Raw genomic sequence first — 19058 nt, 5'->3', positions numbered from 1 at the left:
TATTTTCATGCCAAAAACTGTATACTCTGATCTTATCCATGCAGAAAAAGAAAGGCACACAAACAGGTTACTTGCAAACGAAGAACAATCACACTGAAACCAAGCTTCCCCTGTGCGAAAGTAAATGTCATAATAATAAAAGGGAGAAATTTTTATAGAATTTTAATAGGACAAATTGAGCTCTTGGAAGTATATGCCAAACTGAGCTGTAGCTCTTGTCAAGGCAATAGAAATCTAATCAAGTGTGCTCATTTGATGTACAAAAGAGTTAGTTTACAGTTACAGTTGATTCTTCTGAATAGCAAACTATATGTATTTCAGATGGAGTTTAATTTGTAAGCAATATTTTTCCCCCAATATTTCATAAACACATCTACTGCAAATCTGAAGCCTCAACTTCAACTGCCTTCAGTGATAGTCAGGTAACACAAATGAAGGAGAAGGCCAGGTATATTTCCATGGTATGCCAGACTCATCATTTCGGGGGTTTAGTGCTGCTCTTGGTAGTTAGCTTATGCATCAGGGAGTGGTGAGGACTGTGGCAACCTGGAGAGGGTTCCAGAAGATTGACACTTTTCAAGAATGAGAAACTGAAATCATGTTGCTGGGTCTTTTAATTTTTCAAAAGAAAGCAGATTATCTAGATTTTATATTTAAAAACTTCTGTTTACTCATCAGACAATAAAGAGGTTGTCCAGAATAAGTGGTTTCATGCCGTTTTATGCCACAGAAGACTTCCTTCAAAGTAAATTCTCCCTAGAACACAAAATGTGAGCTAGAACTAGATTATCTTTCAAATACCTATGATTCTATAGGATCCTAAGTAAGAGCTGGCGGAGGACTGAATGGTCTGTTATCTAGCTGGTCAGCGTATTTAACTTATGCCAACCTAACTCGTTAGGTTAGCTCAACTGAACACGTGTTACGTGATTATTATGCACCAGACACTGCACCTTTATAGATGCATGATCCCACCACTGACAGTCATACGTGCCTATTCCAGGGCAGGGAAAGCAGAACACACAGAGGATGGAGAAACCCTAATTGTAGAGGAGGAGGGGAAAGATGTCAGCCAAGGGGCCTTTTCCACGGTGCCTTAAAGGGTGGGTTAAGTTTTTCCAGGCAGAAATAGGGCAGTGGGTGTCCGGGACGGCCTGAAGAAACACACACAGGTGTGAGGGTACACAGTACTTCTAGGGAAAAGGAGACAGCTGGTAACAAGAGGAAACAGCACGCAGAAAGTAAGCATTAACCTGCCTACTGGAGAGTAATTGAGTTACACTAATCAATCATTTTCTTACCGTATTTGCATAGACCTCAGAGTCGTGAGGATGTAAATCCTAGCTTACGTGAATAAAGCATGTATTCAGTTATACACTTTAGGTTAGAATCATAAGAATCATCCGTTATTTTAATAAGCCAAATCCTCTTAAATTTTATAAATACGTAACAGCATAAATATGTACAGAGTTTTACACCAAACATCATGGGCTTGATTCTCATCAACATTTCTAGTCTCAATTTTTAGAATTAAAATCTGTTAACTCAGAAAGAAAACACTTTAAATCATCCCTAAAAATTGTGAGGCTGCTTTTCCAAGCAATTTTTGGAGCTGCCTCCACAGTTTGCTAAAAATCTCCAACAACTGGCGTGACTCGGTGAAATGCAGGCTGACTTCTTGTTCAAAAAGCAGGTGAGCCAGAGCCCTATTTATATCTTTAACAAGGACTATAAAACTTGTAGAAGGAGATAATCAACCATTCTACATCTCTGGGGTTGAGTCATACCATCGTGTAATTTACAAGTCAGATTTGAGCCTGTAAGTGCCATCCAGGGCTACTATACCACTGGAGAGAATTCTGGGTTAATTTCACTCAATAGATTACGGTTGACCCTTGAACAACACAGGTTTGAACTGTATGGGTCTACTTACACGAGGATTTTCTTTCAATAAATATTGCACTTGTATTTTCATTTTACAGATCTTTAGATTAACTAAATGTGGCAGGGAGTCTATGTTTGATTAGAGATCACAATATGTGGAATCAAAAGAACTAGGGTTTGAGTCCTGATTCTATCCAAACTATTTCAGCTTTTTTTCCCTCCCTGAATCACTTGGTTTATTGCATACAATCAGCACACAACACAGCTTAGTCAAAGTAGGGAGAAAACAGGAAAGGGTGTAAGGAACCACTCCAGGGAGAAGTCCCGTGTTTCAGCTTCTTGCCCTACTGCCCCGTATTGTTCATTAGTCAATTGAATATTTTTAAGATATACCGTATTTTTAAATATATGTTTAATACAACAATTTATTTTCCCATTTAGCTCCCCTTAGAACTTGAACGAATCCTCTATTCTTTTCATATTCTTCCTACCTATTAGGGCCCCCAATTTTTTTCAATACTGAAGACAGCTTAATTGGATTCTCTATCTTTTAAGCCTGTCTCACCACAAATTCTAAGGTGGGTCTGTTGACAGTGCCTCACATACTCTGATGTGCAATAAATAATAGATGGAAGAAGCTTGTTAAGCATCATATTGAAAAGGAGCTCATATAACTTCAAAATACCCACAGTTCAATAAGATAAAAATAAGGAAGGGAGAAAATAATAAACAGGGGAAAAATGCAGAAAAAATAAAATAAGGACAAAGTTTTAGGTTAGTTTACAAAATATAAGTCATAACATGCTATGTCTTATTACGATGTTTAATCCACAAATCTGAGTCTGGATATCCTAGCAGCAAAGTTGAAGAAGAAAGCATGATCTTACTTTCTATAAAGTAAACACAAACAAGTTACTCCGAAGAATGACAAATATCCCTCAGTGTGAGTTCTTTGAGAAATTTATTTCACAGGTCCTCATAAAGAGGACAATTTATAACGTAGCTATAAAGAATGTTTTACCTTAAAGTTTAACAATCCATGAAATTTGAAGTGGACACATAAAGTGCTAAAAAAGCAGAAAGCAAAGTGTTCTTGAAGGTGACACTTCTTGGGGAGCCATACAGTGGCTCACAAGTTGAGTCCTCAAAGACATGAGTATAAAAATTCAAGACTATTTTTCATAAGATCCCTCAAAATAGGTCAAGTGTATGAGCAATCACCAGCAACTCAGTTAATCTCTTAGGGCCTCAGCATCATCATTTTGAAAAGGGGGATGACAGGCAGGTAGAATAACCTAGACAGTCTCTAAAGGTCTTTCTAGCTCTGAAAAAATGTTTGTAATTCTTGATTACATTCTTACTGAGCTCCTACTATGTGCTCTATGTGCTGTTTCCTGGATAAAAAGAATTCTAAACACAGATAGACACACACACACACAAAGACACACATGCCCCTTTGAGTATTTCATAATTTTGCTATTCTGGAGAGTAGATTTGCCGGTGTTTGCCTGTTATTATAGCTAGAAAGAGTCCAATATTTGCACACCCACTGATCCATGAATATCAACAGAGAGCAGACACCCTCTGTCTTCTAATTGTTCATCTCTGAACTCGAAGGTTGAAAACTCTCACTGAATATTCAAAACTCTTTGTTGACAGCTTCTGTCAGACAAATTTTCAAAGGAATATGTGCATGGGCGCACATGCTAAACAAGGCACTTAAGACCCCACTGTTTTAAAGTGTTATCGTGTTCAAACTCCCGGGTATATTTTCCACTATTAAAAACCCTTAATTGAAGACACAACTAAAATGTGTTGGGCTTTTGAAAACTTGGGGACAAAATTGTGCAGAAAAGACAGAGCCCCCAGCAACTGGATGAGAATAAAGGAAGGGAGACTAACAAAAAATTAATGATCTTAAGAGGAATTTTAAAAGGTAATAGTATGAGGGTGAGTCACAAATTATCTGCACACTGGCTGTAGAATTTATTTTAATTAACTTTTAGAAAAGACAAATACATCATTTTTCGACATAATCTCCTTGCTTTTCACTACACTTTGTCCATCTGTCAACAAGCTTTCGTATTCCCTCATTAAAAAATGTTTTAGGCTGAGCTGCGAGCCACGAATGTACTGCTGTCTTTACTTCTTCATCAGAAGTGAATCTTCGTCTTTGTAGGGCTGCTTTCAGGGGACCAAACAGGTGAAAGTCCAGTGGAGCAAGATAAGACTATAGGGAGGATGCTTTAACACCTCAAAACGAAGTTTTTGCAGTGTCAACAGTGTGGGCAGAATTGTGTGGACCTGCCTTGTCGTGCAAGATCACAACCCCCTTGGATAGCAGTTCTTTGCGTTTAATTCGAAGTTTAGGCTTCAGCTCTTCAATAAGCATCTCACTGTAACATGCACTGTTGATGGTTGAACCTTCTTCCTGATAATGTTCCAATACTGGCCCTTTAAAATCCCAGAAATCTGTAAGCATCAATTTTCCAGCCAATGGTTGACTTTGGAACTTTTTCTTGGTCAGTGATTGAGGATGTTTCCATTCCATACTCTGCCGTTTACTCTCAGGCTCATAGTGATGAATCCATGTCTTGTCACCAGTAATGATTCTCTTTAAGAAACTTTCACCTTCCTTAGAGTGTTGGTCCAAATTTTGTTTGCAAATACCCACATGCCTCTGTTTATGCTCTTTCGTGAGTTGTTTAGGTACCCATCTCGCACAAAATTTTCGAAACCTAAGCCTGTTGTGGATTACTTCACTTTGAGGTGTTAAAACATCCTCCCTATAGTCCTGATTTTGCCCCAATGGACTTTCACCTGTTTAAAGCAGCCCTACGAGGATGAAGATTCACTTCTGTTGAAGAAGTGAAGTTAGTGGTGCATTCGTGGCTCGCAGCACAGCCTAAAACATTTTTTAATGAGGGCACACACAAAACCTCGTTGACAGATGGACAAAGTGTAGTGAAAAGCAAGGAGATTATGTCGAAAAATGATGTATTTGTCTTTTCTAAAAGTTAATTAAAATAAATTCTACAGCCAGAGGGTGGATAATTTGTGACTCACGCTCGTAGAATCTTCAAGTTATTTTACAATGTCATTATACTCAGTACTTCCCAGATGACACAGTTATGTAACTCTATACATATATCACGTGTACTATATATATACACACATATATATCACATGTACACCATATATATCACATGTGTACAGTATATATATCACGTGTACTATATATATAAAACTTTGTATATCACATGTGTACTATATATATATCTGTATGGGTGTGTATATTATAGGGAAACAAAATTTGCCACCCCAGTATTTCTCTTTGGCTTGCGGATTATTTCGAGTTGAAAACAATCAGGGCCCAAAAATCTCAGGAAGAGACCTTCCCCTCTAATTGCCTGAAGAAAAGAAAGAGCCCTGGTCTGTTACAGGAATAGAGCTATTACCAGAGATATCTACAATGAATATGGGCTAGGTATGGTGGGGGAGCTCTTGGCCGTCAGAGTGCATCCTGTGTCCCATTGTCTCTGCATGGCCCAGCAAACATTTGTTTATAAATATTTGATTTTCCATCTTCATGGAAGTCCCAAAGCTTTGAAGTCCCAAACCACTACCCCCAACATCCTATTTTATGTTTAGCTGAAGATGGTATTTAAGGTGAGGTTTTCAGTTATTTTGGTGAGTTACTCAGTTTTTCTGGATCTTTCCCACGTATACATGTTATCATAATTTTGTGTGATTTTCTCCTGTTAATCTGTCTCATGTCAATTTAATTCTTAGAGCAGCCAGAAGAACCTAGAAAGGTAGAGAAAAATTTCTTCCTCCCCAACAATATACATATATGAGTGTGTGTGTGTGTCTGTGTGTGTTTTCCATAATATTTTAGGAGGAAATATCTATAAATCTGGCTTAGAACATTTTGCAATCCATTCTTTCCACCTCAGAAAGAAGGAAAACTATGTAACAAGAACAACAACAAAAAGCACATTCTGCATCGTTTTCATAGTTGCAGGGGCCTGATAATTTCTCTAAATAAAAAGTGCTTTAGGTGTGTTGTCTTGGTGACCCAAATACTATGCACAGTGTTGCTTTTAATGACATGATTTTCTGAAGACATGAACAACCTTTGGTAAATTTCCAAACAAAAAAAGCACACCCATTCTTCAATAAATCTGTACTTGCATTTCTGAGAAAATTAGTGCATATTAAAACTGTACAAACATTACTTTGAGTGTATGTGTAAAACAGTGTTACATTCTATGCTCAAAAATTTATAAAGTATTTTGTTACCTGCATGGATGTCCAATCAGAAATTAAAATATCATGTGGGATATATGAGTTGAAGTATGATTCTTAGAGTTTCATATATTGAAGTGCTATCCCCAGGGCCTCATAATGTGAACTTATTTGGGGACAGGTTCATTACAGATGTAATTAGTTAGGTTTAGATGAGGTCAAACTGGAGTATGGTGGGCCCCTAACCCAATATCATTGGTTTCCTTATAAAAAGAGGGAAATTTGGACACAGACATGCACTCAGGGAGAATGCCATGTGAAGATGAAGAGAGATTTGGGTGATGCTTTACAAGCCAAGGAACACCAAAGATCGCTAGCAAAGCACCAGAACCTAGTAGAAAGGCCTGGAACAGATTCTCCCTCACAGCCTCAGAAGGAACCAACCCTGCTGACTACCTTGACTTCAGACTTTTAGCCTCCAGAACTGTGAGACAATAAATTTCTGCGGCTTAAGCCACTGGGATTACAGTCCTTTGTTAAGACAGCCCTAAGCAAACTAACACAACGTGAGTAAGAGTGAAATTTCTCAAAGGATATCTTTTTATATCATGTTCATTTTTTAAGCCAAGTGAATGTAGTGGCTCATTCACTATATTACATTTTTTATATAACTCCATGTAAAAGTGATACTGCTTTAATGGGGAGTAAAGGGGAAAGTGTGTAGAAAGCCATTAGGATCCAATGCATACAATTCCCTGCAGGGCAAAAATTGTTCTACAAGTGAGCCAGTGCTGATACCTGAAGAACATCCCCACAGTGCTGGAAAAGTCGCTTCAGGCCCTGGTCTGTCACAGCCTGGCCACCGAGGCGGCAGCGGTGCAGAGTGAGAGAGCGGGGCTGGCGGCGGCCCAGAGCCACCAGCCAGTCATCCTCCAGCACACAGCAGTCAGCGATCTGGATCTGCTTCCCTGGAGGAGTTAAAAAAAACAATAATAAATAAAACCAGGGAACTTAAAGCCTTCTTCTTCAACAACACCTTCAGGAAAGGGCTGTTCCAGGGTGTTCTCTGGTGTGCCACAAAGGTTCCCAAGTGCCAACATGTGCCAGGAACTCAGGCAACAGGGAGGATGTAACCACATAGATATGGTGCAGGCCCTGGGACCACGCAGAGGCTAGCTGGGGAGGCTGACGTTAATCAGGTGGTCATGTGCAAACCCAAACTAGCAACCCTGATAAATGCTAAAGTACAAGACGCTGGGCCACTATATTAGGGGTGTCAGGGTTCTGCACCCAATTACAACGTGTTTGGGAAGGGTTCCTAAACCACCAAGCAATGCTCCAACACCAGCTGGGCGTCCTACAGTTCCACTCTGGAGACAGCGTCAGATCCCACAGGTTAAGGGCTCGGCCCCACAAGAGTGCACCTCCACCCCCACTTCAGATGATAACTGCAAGCCCAGGGGGTTACCTCTGCTTCTGAGCAGCTGGCTATAAACCAGACGTTCCCATGACCCCCTCCTTGGGTTCAATTAATTTTCTAGAGCAGCACGCAGAACTCAGAAAACCAGTTTACTCACTTGATTATCAGTTTATTGCAAAGGATATCAACGGATACGAATCAACAGCCAGATGAAGTGATATGTAGGGCAAAGTCCTGAACAAAGAAGCTCTGTCCTCAGGCAGTTTGAGCCCAGCAGGTGGCACTTGGAAGACTTCTGGTTCCCCAGCCTGCAAGCTCTCTGAGAAAATCTTTTGGATTTTTATGAAGGCTTCATTACATAGGAATGATTTTTTTTTAGTTTTATTGGAGTAGAGCTGATTTACAATATTGTGTTAGTTTCAGGTGTACGGCGACGTGTACATGGGTATGGTTGATTAAATCATTGGCCATTGGTGATTGATTCAGCCTCTAGCCCTTCTTCCCTTTCTGGAGGTTAGGGGTTGGAAGCTCCAAGTTCTATGGTTGGCTCCCCTGGTAACCAGCCCCTATCTATAGATGCTCTCCACAAGTCACTCATTAACATAAACCAGTTGTGATGTAAAAGTTATGAATAACAAGACACCTGTTCCACCTTTATGGCTCTGAAGCATTTTCTGGAACCAAAGACAAGAGCCAAATATAACAAAAGATGCTCCCATTGTTCTTATCGCCCAGGAAATTCCAAGGGTTTTGGGAGCTGTGAGCCAGGAACCGTGGCTGAAAACCAAAAATACATAAAAAATATATTTTGTCCATCTGAATGACCAAATACATATTTCTCATAAATCACAATATCACATTGGAGCGTTAGAGAAGGGTTTCCCAGGAAGAGACATTTACACTCAGATGTGAAGAAGGATGGGAATTCACATGGCAAAGGGAGGGGGTGGCAGGTGGGAGAGGTTCTGAGGTCACAGGAGCTTGGCATAGAGGAAATGAATAAAGGCTGGTGTGACTGGCAATTAGACAGTGAGGAGGAGTGACCCAGGATAAGGCAGCAAGACGGGCAGGGGTCACACTGTGTGTGGCCTTGCAGGGCACAATGAAAGTTGAACCCAATGGTTTTAAGCAAGGATCAGACTAGAATTTTAAAAAAAAGGTCACTGTGGCTACCTCGTGGAGGTGAGGTAAGTCATTTTCTGGACTTGTTTAGCTTTAGGGCAATAGCTTTTACTTATTTATTTTTTTAAAGATTTTTATTGAGGTATAATTGACATACAACAAACTGCATATATTTAAAGTGTACAATTTGATATTTTTTTCTTATTAGTAATGTATATATGGCAATCCCAATCTCCCAATTCATCCCCTGCCCCAGGGCAACAGCTTTTAAAAAGTACTTTCCATTTTAAAGACATTATTTAAATGCAGTAAATCATTTCATATATGAACAAAAAAGGACCTGTACCAAAGTTTTGCTGTTTTAAATGTTAAACATATGAAGTCTCTATGAGGTCACATAGAATAATAGAATTGAAGTAACTCAAGTTCTGTTTCCTTATCTTTATAATTGCTGTGCTATTGTTTAGTTTCGATCTACTGGTTAAATGCTTGAACGTGTAGTTACATAAGGATTGGAGACATGAACTAGAATTAATCCACAACCTCTGATCCTGAACCATCAGGAACTTAACTTTCAAACCAATGCAGGTTGGGTTGAAGTGCCTGCTATGTTCAGAAGCCCACTATATAACTGGGATCTGAGTTAACTTCCATGTTAATTTTAGTATTAAAATGGCTAGTTTAAACTTGTATATTCATTATTAAAATTCAGCAGCAAACACAGCAATCATATAGAACTTAAACCATCAAAAGATTTTTTCAAGGATTAGTACTTTATTGCCAAAATTATTTAGAATTTCCAGTGTGTGGTGATAATAAAAAAACAGATTGACTTTTAATAGGTATAATTATTGCTTTTAAATTCTTTACAGTCAGTGCATTCCCATACTGACAGCACCTGGGCAGATCTTTCCTTCTACCTGGCCCACGGGACACTGCTGGTGTGGAGAATGCATTGAAGGAGAATTCAGGGATTTGGAGGAGGCCACTAGGAGGGAAGCCCATGGAGAGAAAATAGAGGCTTAACGAGGGAAAGTGGATTTGAGAGGAATGTAGGCATTAGGTGTTAGGACTTGGTGACTAATTGGATACACAGGTGGGGGCAGGAAGAAGACTGTGCCAGCTCCCAGCATCCCGGGTGGGGCACCCAGAGGGATGGTGGACTCATTGGTATGTGGCAGGGGACTGACGCCACAAGAATGGATGCAATTGCCTGCAGAAAGAGCACTGTATAATAGTTCTTAACCCTGATGAACTCTCACATTTAGAAGAGGATCCATTGGCACGTATTATTTCCCATTTGCAACTGGAAAACCAAGGCATCGAGGGGTTCCATCACTTTTCCAAAAGCAAGTTAGGAGAAGAGCCAGGGTTGATTTTTGGCTTATCATGTGCACGCAGCAACTCAGTCAAACTGCATTTTAGGAACATCCTTTGGAGATGGTGGAGAGAAACACAGGGCTTGTCACTCTGCCACGCCAGGGAAGGACTGACGACAGATGTCGTCAGTCTCTGGGACAGCTGGAATTTAAACCTAAAGAGTGGTGTGAAGGGAACAATGCAGACTTTCTTTTCTCTAGAAACAGATTTTTAAAAAATTTTAAACATGGTTTCATGAAGTCCAGGAAAACTGCCAGAGATGGAGAAGAAAGACAGGAAAGCATCACTAAAATCAAGATGAGACAGAGGCCACTGGTGCTGTGTTTATGGCTCCCTCCCCAGGCTTTTCTCCCCAGTTAGACCAGGATCTCCTTGAGAACAGGACTGGATTTTCTAATATCCCCAGTGCCTAGACACAGGGTCTCATGTGTGGTAGGTGCTCAATAATTGCAAAATGATGGGAAATCAGATGGACTAGAAGGAACACTAGGCTAGGAGTCAATTACCTGGATCTAGAACCAGCTCTAGGAAAAACTAAACGCGCAGCCGCATTCAAATAATTTAACTCACCTGAGATCGGCCCAAAAGCTTTCTTTCAGCCCTAAAATTCTACAGAAAGGATGATCAGTTCCAGAATAATTAACATTTTGCTCTCAATTCATCAGAATGAATCACAGATTCAAAAATCAGAGCTGGGAGGGGTCTTACACACCATGTCTCTTCTTTACACCCCTCGATCTAAGGAAGCCCAGGTTAAGAATGAACCTGTAGTTTGGTAAAGGTGAACCAGGATTCGAATCCACATCTTCTCCCTCCCAGGCCACTGTTCATCCTGTAGGTTCATTGTTTTTCTTCATGTATAGAACTAAAATGGAAATGTTTTATAGCATTTTCCCCCCCAATATTCTCTCTTTAAAAGTGTCATTGTGGTTCATTTCTGAGAATTCCACATTCATGTTCTAACAAAATAAAAATTATCAGTGAAGGCCACTTGACTCTCTGAATATCTATGCACATACACCCACAAAAGAAACTGTAACTAAAGCCTAACTCAGAAATCATGCTTATTTATTTCCTGTCAACCTTTCCAATCTCTTGCACAATACTGATAGTGTCAACTGTAAAAAAGAGACAGATAAGAAAACTCCAGCACTGTTGACAAGACTAAACCGTGCTAGTCACATGCACCCCTTCCATGGCAGTTAGTGATGCTGCATCCAGAACAAAATAAAACAGACCACTGGAGAATCGGGTAGACCAATGTTTTCTACTGTGGCTTAATCAAATACTCTGTGCTGCCTAATCTTGCTACAACAAACAAACAAAAACAAAAACAGCTTCAGAAAACTTGTTTTGCAATATAAAATACAGTGGAAATTAAAAGCAAGTTTGATCAATTCTAAAACTGCTATGAATTCAATCAATTCTCTCTCTTGCAGTGAGATATTGATATTATCACTAATATCACCACTTCCCTGACATATCCTGGACATTCCCTTACCACCACTTACCCCCTCTCTACTTCAGACCTACTGCTCTCCCCAAGGCAAAGCATTTATTAAATGATCTCTACCTCATTAGAGACATTTCCTGTTTATTTGAATATGTTATTGCATGTAAGAAATTTATTGTTCCCTGCACATCAAGGGAACACACTATTTACTTTAAAATTTCCAAGGCACTACGAAATTGTCCCCACCTCTGCTATCAAAACCTCAGAGAAGGTCTATACCCATTGCAAGTTAGCAGGGCCCCTTCTTTGTTTCTCCATCATGGAGACCCTGAGCTGTGTTCTATACTTTCCCCCGCATGACAGAGGCCTTTCTCCTCCACCTCAGTAATTCAGCTGCTTGTCAAAAACTCTTGAATTCCACCCCATGCCATTGTGTTCTCATAACAGAGCCACTGTATGAGCCTGTTTGATTTATCTTCTTCTGATATTCTCTTCTGGTCCTTAGTAGCAGAGTCCTTAAGAAGGAACATAAAAAGATAAAACTTCAAAAGTAGCACCTAACCAGGTGAAGGCTGTGTGGCAAGTTTCCAGGCAGGTATGGTAGACCCAGGTGTATCACCCACTGTCATAGAATGCCATCTCACTGAGGCTGCGGTGTTGCCCTGGCATCTGCTGAGTACCTAGCTGTTGTCAGATAACTTTTCTACTGCCCCTTAGGGAAGCTGAGTGGAATAGTGGAAAGTGCCTGGGATATAGAGGCTGAATGCCTGGATTAAAGTCCTGGCTCTGCTATTTATTGCTGTGTGACCTTTCAAAAGTCACTTAACCTCTCTAGGCATCAACAAATATGGATGCCGGATGGCTTGGTAGGTAAAGAGCTGAGTAAGACAGCAGACCCACATTCTTGTCCACCTTCTACCATTTACCAGCTCTTAGTCAATATGGCCTCAGCTGACTTAGTTGTAAAACAAGGACAATAATATCTGCCCTGTATGCACAGTGTTGCTGTTATGAGGAAAGAAGAGACGGGATATGGAGAGTCCCATGAACTACAGTCTTCTGCAAATTGATTTCAGAGACAGCCTCCTTGGGCCTCCATGCCTTATCCATTTGCCTATCAAGATCTCATTTATGTGGAATCTAAAATATGACACAAATGAACTTATCTACGAAACAGAAACAGAGTCACAGACAGAGGACAGACTTGTGGTTGCCAAGGGGTGGGGGGGAGGAGGAGGGATGGATTGGGAGTTTGGGATTAGCAGATGCAAACTATTATACATAGAATGGATAAACAACAAGGTTCTACTGTATAGCAGAGGGAACTATATTCAATATCCTGTGATAAACCATAATGGAAAAGAATATAAAAAAGAATGTATATACATGTATAACTGAATCACTTTGCTGTATGGCAGAAAATAACACAACACTCTAAATCAACTATATTTCAATCTTGAAAAAGACAAAAAAAAAAATCTCATTTAAAAGTTCAAACCTATCTAGAATCCTTTTCCCCCAGCACTGAAAGTACCACCTGCAATCATACTTTCAGTCATGTAATTTCAGAAGGACCAGGAACTCCAGAACACTGGATCTCCTCCTGCTTTAGAGTCACAGTGAGAAAATTCACAGCTGGGCAGAAAACCGATCTCCTCCCTTTCCCTGCCCTGACACTGTGTTCTCACTCCCTGGGTACACATGATCGCCTTCGAAACACTAAAAATTCAAGAACTTTTAAAGCACAGAAAGTTTGGAGTTAACTCTCTGTGGGTTTTTGATCTAAGCTGGCCATCTCTCTTTCTTCCCTTGCTCACAAATCTCCTCTCTGCACAACTGGCAAACTCGTTTCCCCCTACTCGCTTTTAAAATAAGAATCCTCATGCTCAGAGAGTTAATGGCATGTTTTCACATAGACAAAATCACAAACATTATATTGTAGGTTCTCAACCATCTAAGGAAATAAAGGGGAAAGGTGTTTTTATCCCTATTTTAGAATTCAAAGAAGAAAAAAATAAGGCCCGTAAAGACTGGGTGACTTGCCCGAAGGCCACATTGATAGTTGTGGCCAAGCCTGGCCCCATACACCAGCCTGCTGACTCAAAGTCAACATGCTAACTACTACCCCTTGTGGGTTCCACAGAAAAAACAAGAGGCACAGTCAAGAGGAAATACTCATGCCTTCTATTATAAAGAGCCTCAATCCAGAGGTAAAGCAGAAAGGAAATAAACAAAAAGGTCATTGACTTTAAGTATAATGGGCAGTATTTTGGGGTCATTCAACTTTTCAGAGTCATGTTAAGAGCCATTAATACTCTGTAAGGCCCTTAAGATTCCTGGATGCTTCTGTGATCCTCTTCCTACATCTGTGGCCCTGGGTTCCATAACTTTCCTTTAGACTTCCAAGATATGGGACTTCTAATGAAAATACAAAAGTGTTTCTCCATTTGCTAGTACTTGGATGGGGTAGGAGTGGAAATACTTAAAAATATCAATGAGAATATTCTGGAACAAATAAGACAATTTTCTCCACTTTTTACATTCATCTCAACATACAGATAGAACCAGCTTGATGCTTAGATTTATCAGCCAATTTCCAGCAAGGTTTGGTTTCAGAAATTCTAGGATAGCAGTTTGGTACAGTGAAAAGAACTCCAGCTTTGCAGTCCACTGACTTGAGTTTCCAACCCAGGATCTGCCACTTAATATTTATGTGGCCCTGGGATGCATTGACCCTTCATGGAAACATGGGAATATCTTTTGAAAAGTTTTAACATGTAGTAGGTATAACAAACTTAGGGCCCTTGGGCCCTATCTGGTCCACAGACATAATTTCCTTGTTCACAAAATTGTGAAAAGTGTTATATATTCCTTTAGAAGAAGCCTGCCTTCTCTTGTTTGGCACACACTTCATTCCTCCCTCTGCTCTTATACTGAGCTGCATCAGGGGTTTGTGTTCTTGCCCAGGCCTGTAGGTATTTTTGAGTTCAACCTCTTCTTCAGCAACCCTGCAAGGGTGTGAAAGCTCTAAGCAGATAGCAAGCACTCAGTGAATATTCTGGCTCTCTCAAATTCAAGTACTCTTTGCAATCTGATAAGTGACATCCTGTGATTATTTCAGTTTTCAGTCTCTGTTGTTCATTCCTCATCTTCGCCCTCCTCCCCATGATGGAGTGTCCCTGGCTTGTAGTCCTTGGGCCTCTCCTCTTCCCTGATTGCACTTATTTCCATAGATGACGCCATCCAGTCTCATGGTGTTAAATATGATCTACATACTGATAATTCCCAAATGCACAGATTCCCAAATGTGTTCCAGAACAGATGCTTCCCAGGAACTCCAGGCTCTTTTATCTAACTGCCTACATGACTATCTCTACTTGAGTATCTAATAGTGGGGTAATCAAAAGTCTGTTTCTCTAGAACCTTCTTGGTTTGGGTAGGACAATCCTGGATTGTGGCTATGGTCCCAGCAGTATCACATTTGATGTAGCACGTGTCCTGGATTTTTAATTTTTAATGATGTATTATCATTATCATTTTAATTACAATAAGCCAGGATGGGTTTGCAAGATCTCCACTTTGTACTTCCAGCTCCTCTTGCCATGGTCTTGTCTAGTAATGTGGAAGACGCATAGACAGTAAACAGAGTTTTCACTTTAAAGTATGTAACCCATCTCCCTCTTTCAAACCCTTTCCAGATGAAATATAACTAGTGCCTCCATTTCAACATGCAGGATACTTGCTTGTTAAAAAAATGTGTTGGATAGAGGAGATGGCTAACTCCTGGTATAGGGTAGTGGTAGGAAAAGTACTGGAAGCCATTGCTAGAGCTGGCCACTTGGTTTTGCTGTGGACACCACCGCGGCCTGCAAGATTCATGAAGATACAAGCAGCTAGTCAATGAGTGAGGTCAGTAGGAAACATGGGAATAATGTCAGGTGAACATGAAAAATATACAGGACATAGAGACTGAGCACAGGTCTATGAGTAAATTAGTCTTAGATTAGTAGATTAGTAGATCTTGTTACAGAGGTCTCATCATTTATTGCAGGGTATAAATCTACAACTACTTATTTTGTTTGATAATACAGTTTTTATTTTTGCAATAAATCTTTTCAGCATCAGTGAGCTAAAAAAATAATAAAAGTGCATGTTTAATGAAAAATTAAGCACTGAATTTACCTGCCTAAGGAAAAAAAAAGGATAATCAAAGTGTAACTTACACAAAATGTTGACACTTAGCATCCACCATGGGGCTGTAGTGATATCAGTGACCACGTGAAAACCAGACACAGATCTACTGAAGAAGCTTCAGCACTTAATTCAAAGTTGCCTTAATAGTGATTGAAAGAAAGCTATGCACAGAGATGATTCAGCAAATGCAACTATATAAGGTACATTTAAATGTAATTTCATATCAATTAAATAACTGCTCTTTAAAATTAATTTAGTTCATTTTTTATTTCATTTTCTTGTACGTGTAAGAGAATTGAAGTAATAACAGTTAATGATGCCATTTTTATCTCAATATGATCATATACAAAAGTAGACAATCATTTAAAGTAATTTCAATAAGGCTTAGATTTTTTTTATCTAACTAATGGAATCCAAATAGAGCTTCTGGGAGTATTCTGCCTAAAGTGAAACATTTGACATTTTGCAAATGTCATTGTAAATTAATTTAAAAAGTTAATATTAAAGATAACATTATTTTTGCACCATTGATCAAATTTTAGGAAAGCTTGAGCCTTTAAAAATACTTTGTAAATTAACAATGTTCTACACTGTATTGAACATTTTCTAAATAAATTTTCTAAATTTTGGTTACCTTTTGTTCAGCATCATTTGGAAATTTTTAGTCAAATAGTCAATGAATGGAATACCAAAAATTTTAGCTTTTGCAATTTGCTTTAAAAAGTCCCAATTATAAAAACAAAGCTTAAAAGCAGAAATTTACTGAAATATATTCCTATAAAAGCAAGGGAGGAACTAAAAAATTAATCCAAGTCACACAGTAAACAATATTTAGCTTTGAAATTTTCTAATTGTGTTTTTATATATCTTGATTTACAAAAATACTCTTTTGATGAAGCTCCTATTTTTAATTGGATAATTATATGTTTTAAATTGAAATGGAATCAAATGGAGAAAACATACAAATGTATGCCCTTTTTATTTGGAAAAACATTCAAAATAGTCATAGACCACTTATTTAATGAGTTTTACCTTGAAAAAATATCTGTTTAAAAGACACAAAATTCATGAAAACATTATGGCTGCTATATCTACAAATTTCAATACAGAAAAATTGGAAATGAGACTATCAGTCACTTAGTAGGATTTACTGTGAGCTTACTAGGTTTCCGGCACTTATAAAAAGCGTAGTGTATCAATTAAAAATATGATGGTCTACAGAGGAAAATCAATTGAAGGTGTCAGTTTCAAATTTGTAACCATAAAATACAACTACCTTCTCAGACAAAAAAAACCCAGGAAATTTATTGTCAATAGACTTAGACTTGCATTGTAAGAAATGTTAAAAGAAGTTCTTTAGTGAGAAGAAAAATGACACAGGTCAGAAACTTAGATCTACATAAAGAAACAAAGAGCATCAGAGAAGGAATAAGTGAAAGTGAAATAAAAACTTTTGTTCAAAATAAGAGCAACAATATACTTGAGTGTGTGTGTGTGCGTGCACGCACCTCTAGCCAGGCTAACTAAGAAAAAAGAACAAGTACACAAATTACTAATATCAGTATAGGAAGAGAAGACAGTACTACAGATACCAAGGATATTAAAAGGATAATACAGGAATACTATGAGCAACTCTATGCCAGCAAATTTTATAATATAGATAAAATGGACCAATTTCTTGAAAGACACAATCTACCAAATCTCACAGAAAAGGAAATAAACCATATGAATGTAAAGGCCTATATTTATTAAAGAGATTGAATCAATAATTAATTGCTTTCTAACATACAGATGGCCAACAGGCACATGAAAAGGTGCTCAGTGACATTAATTATTAGAGAAGTGCAAATCAAAATTACAATGAGGTACCACCTCACACCAGTCAGAGTGGCCATCACTAAAAAATCTACAAATAACAAATGCTAGAGAGGCTGTGGAGAAAAGGAACTATTGGTGGGATGGTAAGTTGGTGCAGCCACTATGGAGAACAGTATGGAGGTTCCTCAAAAAACTAAAAGTAGAGCTACCATATGATCCAGAAATCCCACTCCTGGGCATATACATACAAAACTATAATTCAAAAAGATACATGCACCCCTATATTCATAGCAGCACTATTCACAATCACCAAGACATGGAAACAACCTAAATGTCCATCGACAGACGAATGGATAAAGAAGATGTAATATATATATATACAGTGGAATACTACGCAAAAAAAAGAATAAAATAATGCCATTTGCGGCAACATGGATGGACTTAGAGATTATCAACGTAACTGAATAAGTCAGAAAGAGAAAGACAAATACCATATGATATCACTTATATGTGGAATCTAAAATATGACACAAATGAACATATCTAAAAAACAGAAACAGATTTGCAGACATGGAGAACAGACCTGTGGTTGCCAGGGGTGGGGGGTGATGGGGGACGAGTGAATTGGGAGTTTGGGGTTAGCAGATGCAAACTATTATATACAGGATAAATAAGGCCCTACTGTAGAGCAGAGGGCAGTATATTCAATATCCTGGGATAAACCATAATGGAAAAGAATATAAAAAAAGAAAGTTACATACGTATAACACTTTGCTGTACAGCAGAAACTAACATTGTAAATCAACTATATGTCAATAAAAAATAATTAATTGCCTTCTAAAACAGAGAGCATGAGGCACAGATGGGTTCACTAGTGAATTCTTCCAAACATTTAAGAAAGAAATTATCACATTCTTCTATACTCTCTTTCAGAAGAACAAAGCAGAGGGAACACTTAACTTATTCTATGAGGACAGCATGAGCTTAATACCAAAATCAGACAAAGACATTACAAGAAAAGAAAACCACAGACCAACTTCTCTCATGAATATAGATTTAAGAATTTTGTAATGAAATATTAACAAATTTAATCCATCAAAGTAAAGAATTACAGTAAGTTCCCTACATACAAACCTTCAAATTGCGAACTTTCAAAGATGAGAATGTGCATTTGCATGTTCAATCATGTAAGTTAGTTCACATGTCTGGCGTACATCTGCCATATGTGTGCATCCTCTACAAGTGGTTGTGCTTTTGTGTATTTTACTGTACAGTACTGTATAGAGTACAGTAGTACAGTATCTTTATTTTGAGCCCAGGATGTCTGGAAGCAAGTGCAAAAGCAGCAGTATATAGCCAATTGTGTTAGTTAGGTACCAAGGCTAACGTTGTTGGACTCATGAACAAATTGGACTTACAAACGCACTCTCAGAACGGAACTCGTTCATATGCAGGGGACTTCCTGGTGGAAGAGCACAATCATCTAAAAAGCTATCTGAACAAAAAATCAAACCTGAATCTGACAGACCTCTAAGTCTA

The 19058-nt window shown here is 38.7% G+C and overlaps 1 protein-coding gene across 1 annotated transcript in view; it reads right to left on the bottom strand.

Annotated features, from left to right (window-relative positions):
• LOC130844375 (F-box/LRR-repeat protein 20-like) overlaps positions 1 to 19058 on the bottom strand; it is a 95008-nt gene that overhangs the window by 56781 nt on the left and 19169 nt on the right. The window contains exon 2 of the mRNA XM_057720652.1: positions 6931 to 7100. Within this exon, the coding sequence (XP_057576635.1) occupies positions 6931 to 7100 (170 nt within the window). The remainder of the gene's footprint in view (positions 1 to 6930; positions 7101 to 19058) is intronic.

Source organism: Hippopotamus amphibius, chromosome 2 (genome assembly GCF_030028045.1).
Source record: "Hippopotamus amphibius kiboko isolate mHipAmp2 chromosome 2, mHipAmp2.hap2, whole genome shotgun sequence".
Classification (NCBI taxonomy): domain Eukaryota; kingdom Metazoa; phylum Chordata; class Mammalia; order Artiodactyla; family Hippopotamidae; genus Hippopotamus; species Hippopotamus amphibius.
The sequence above is the reverse complement of the archived record's forward strand: the minus strand, read 5'-3'. Positions and strand labels throughout refer to the sequence as shown.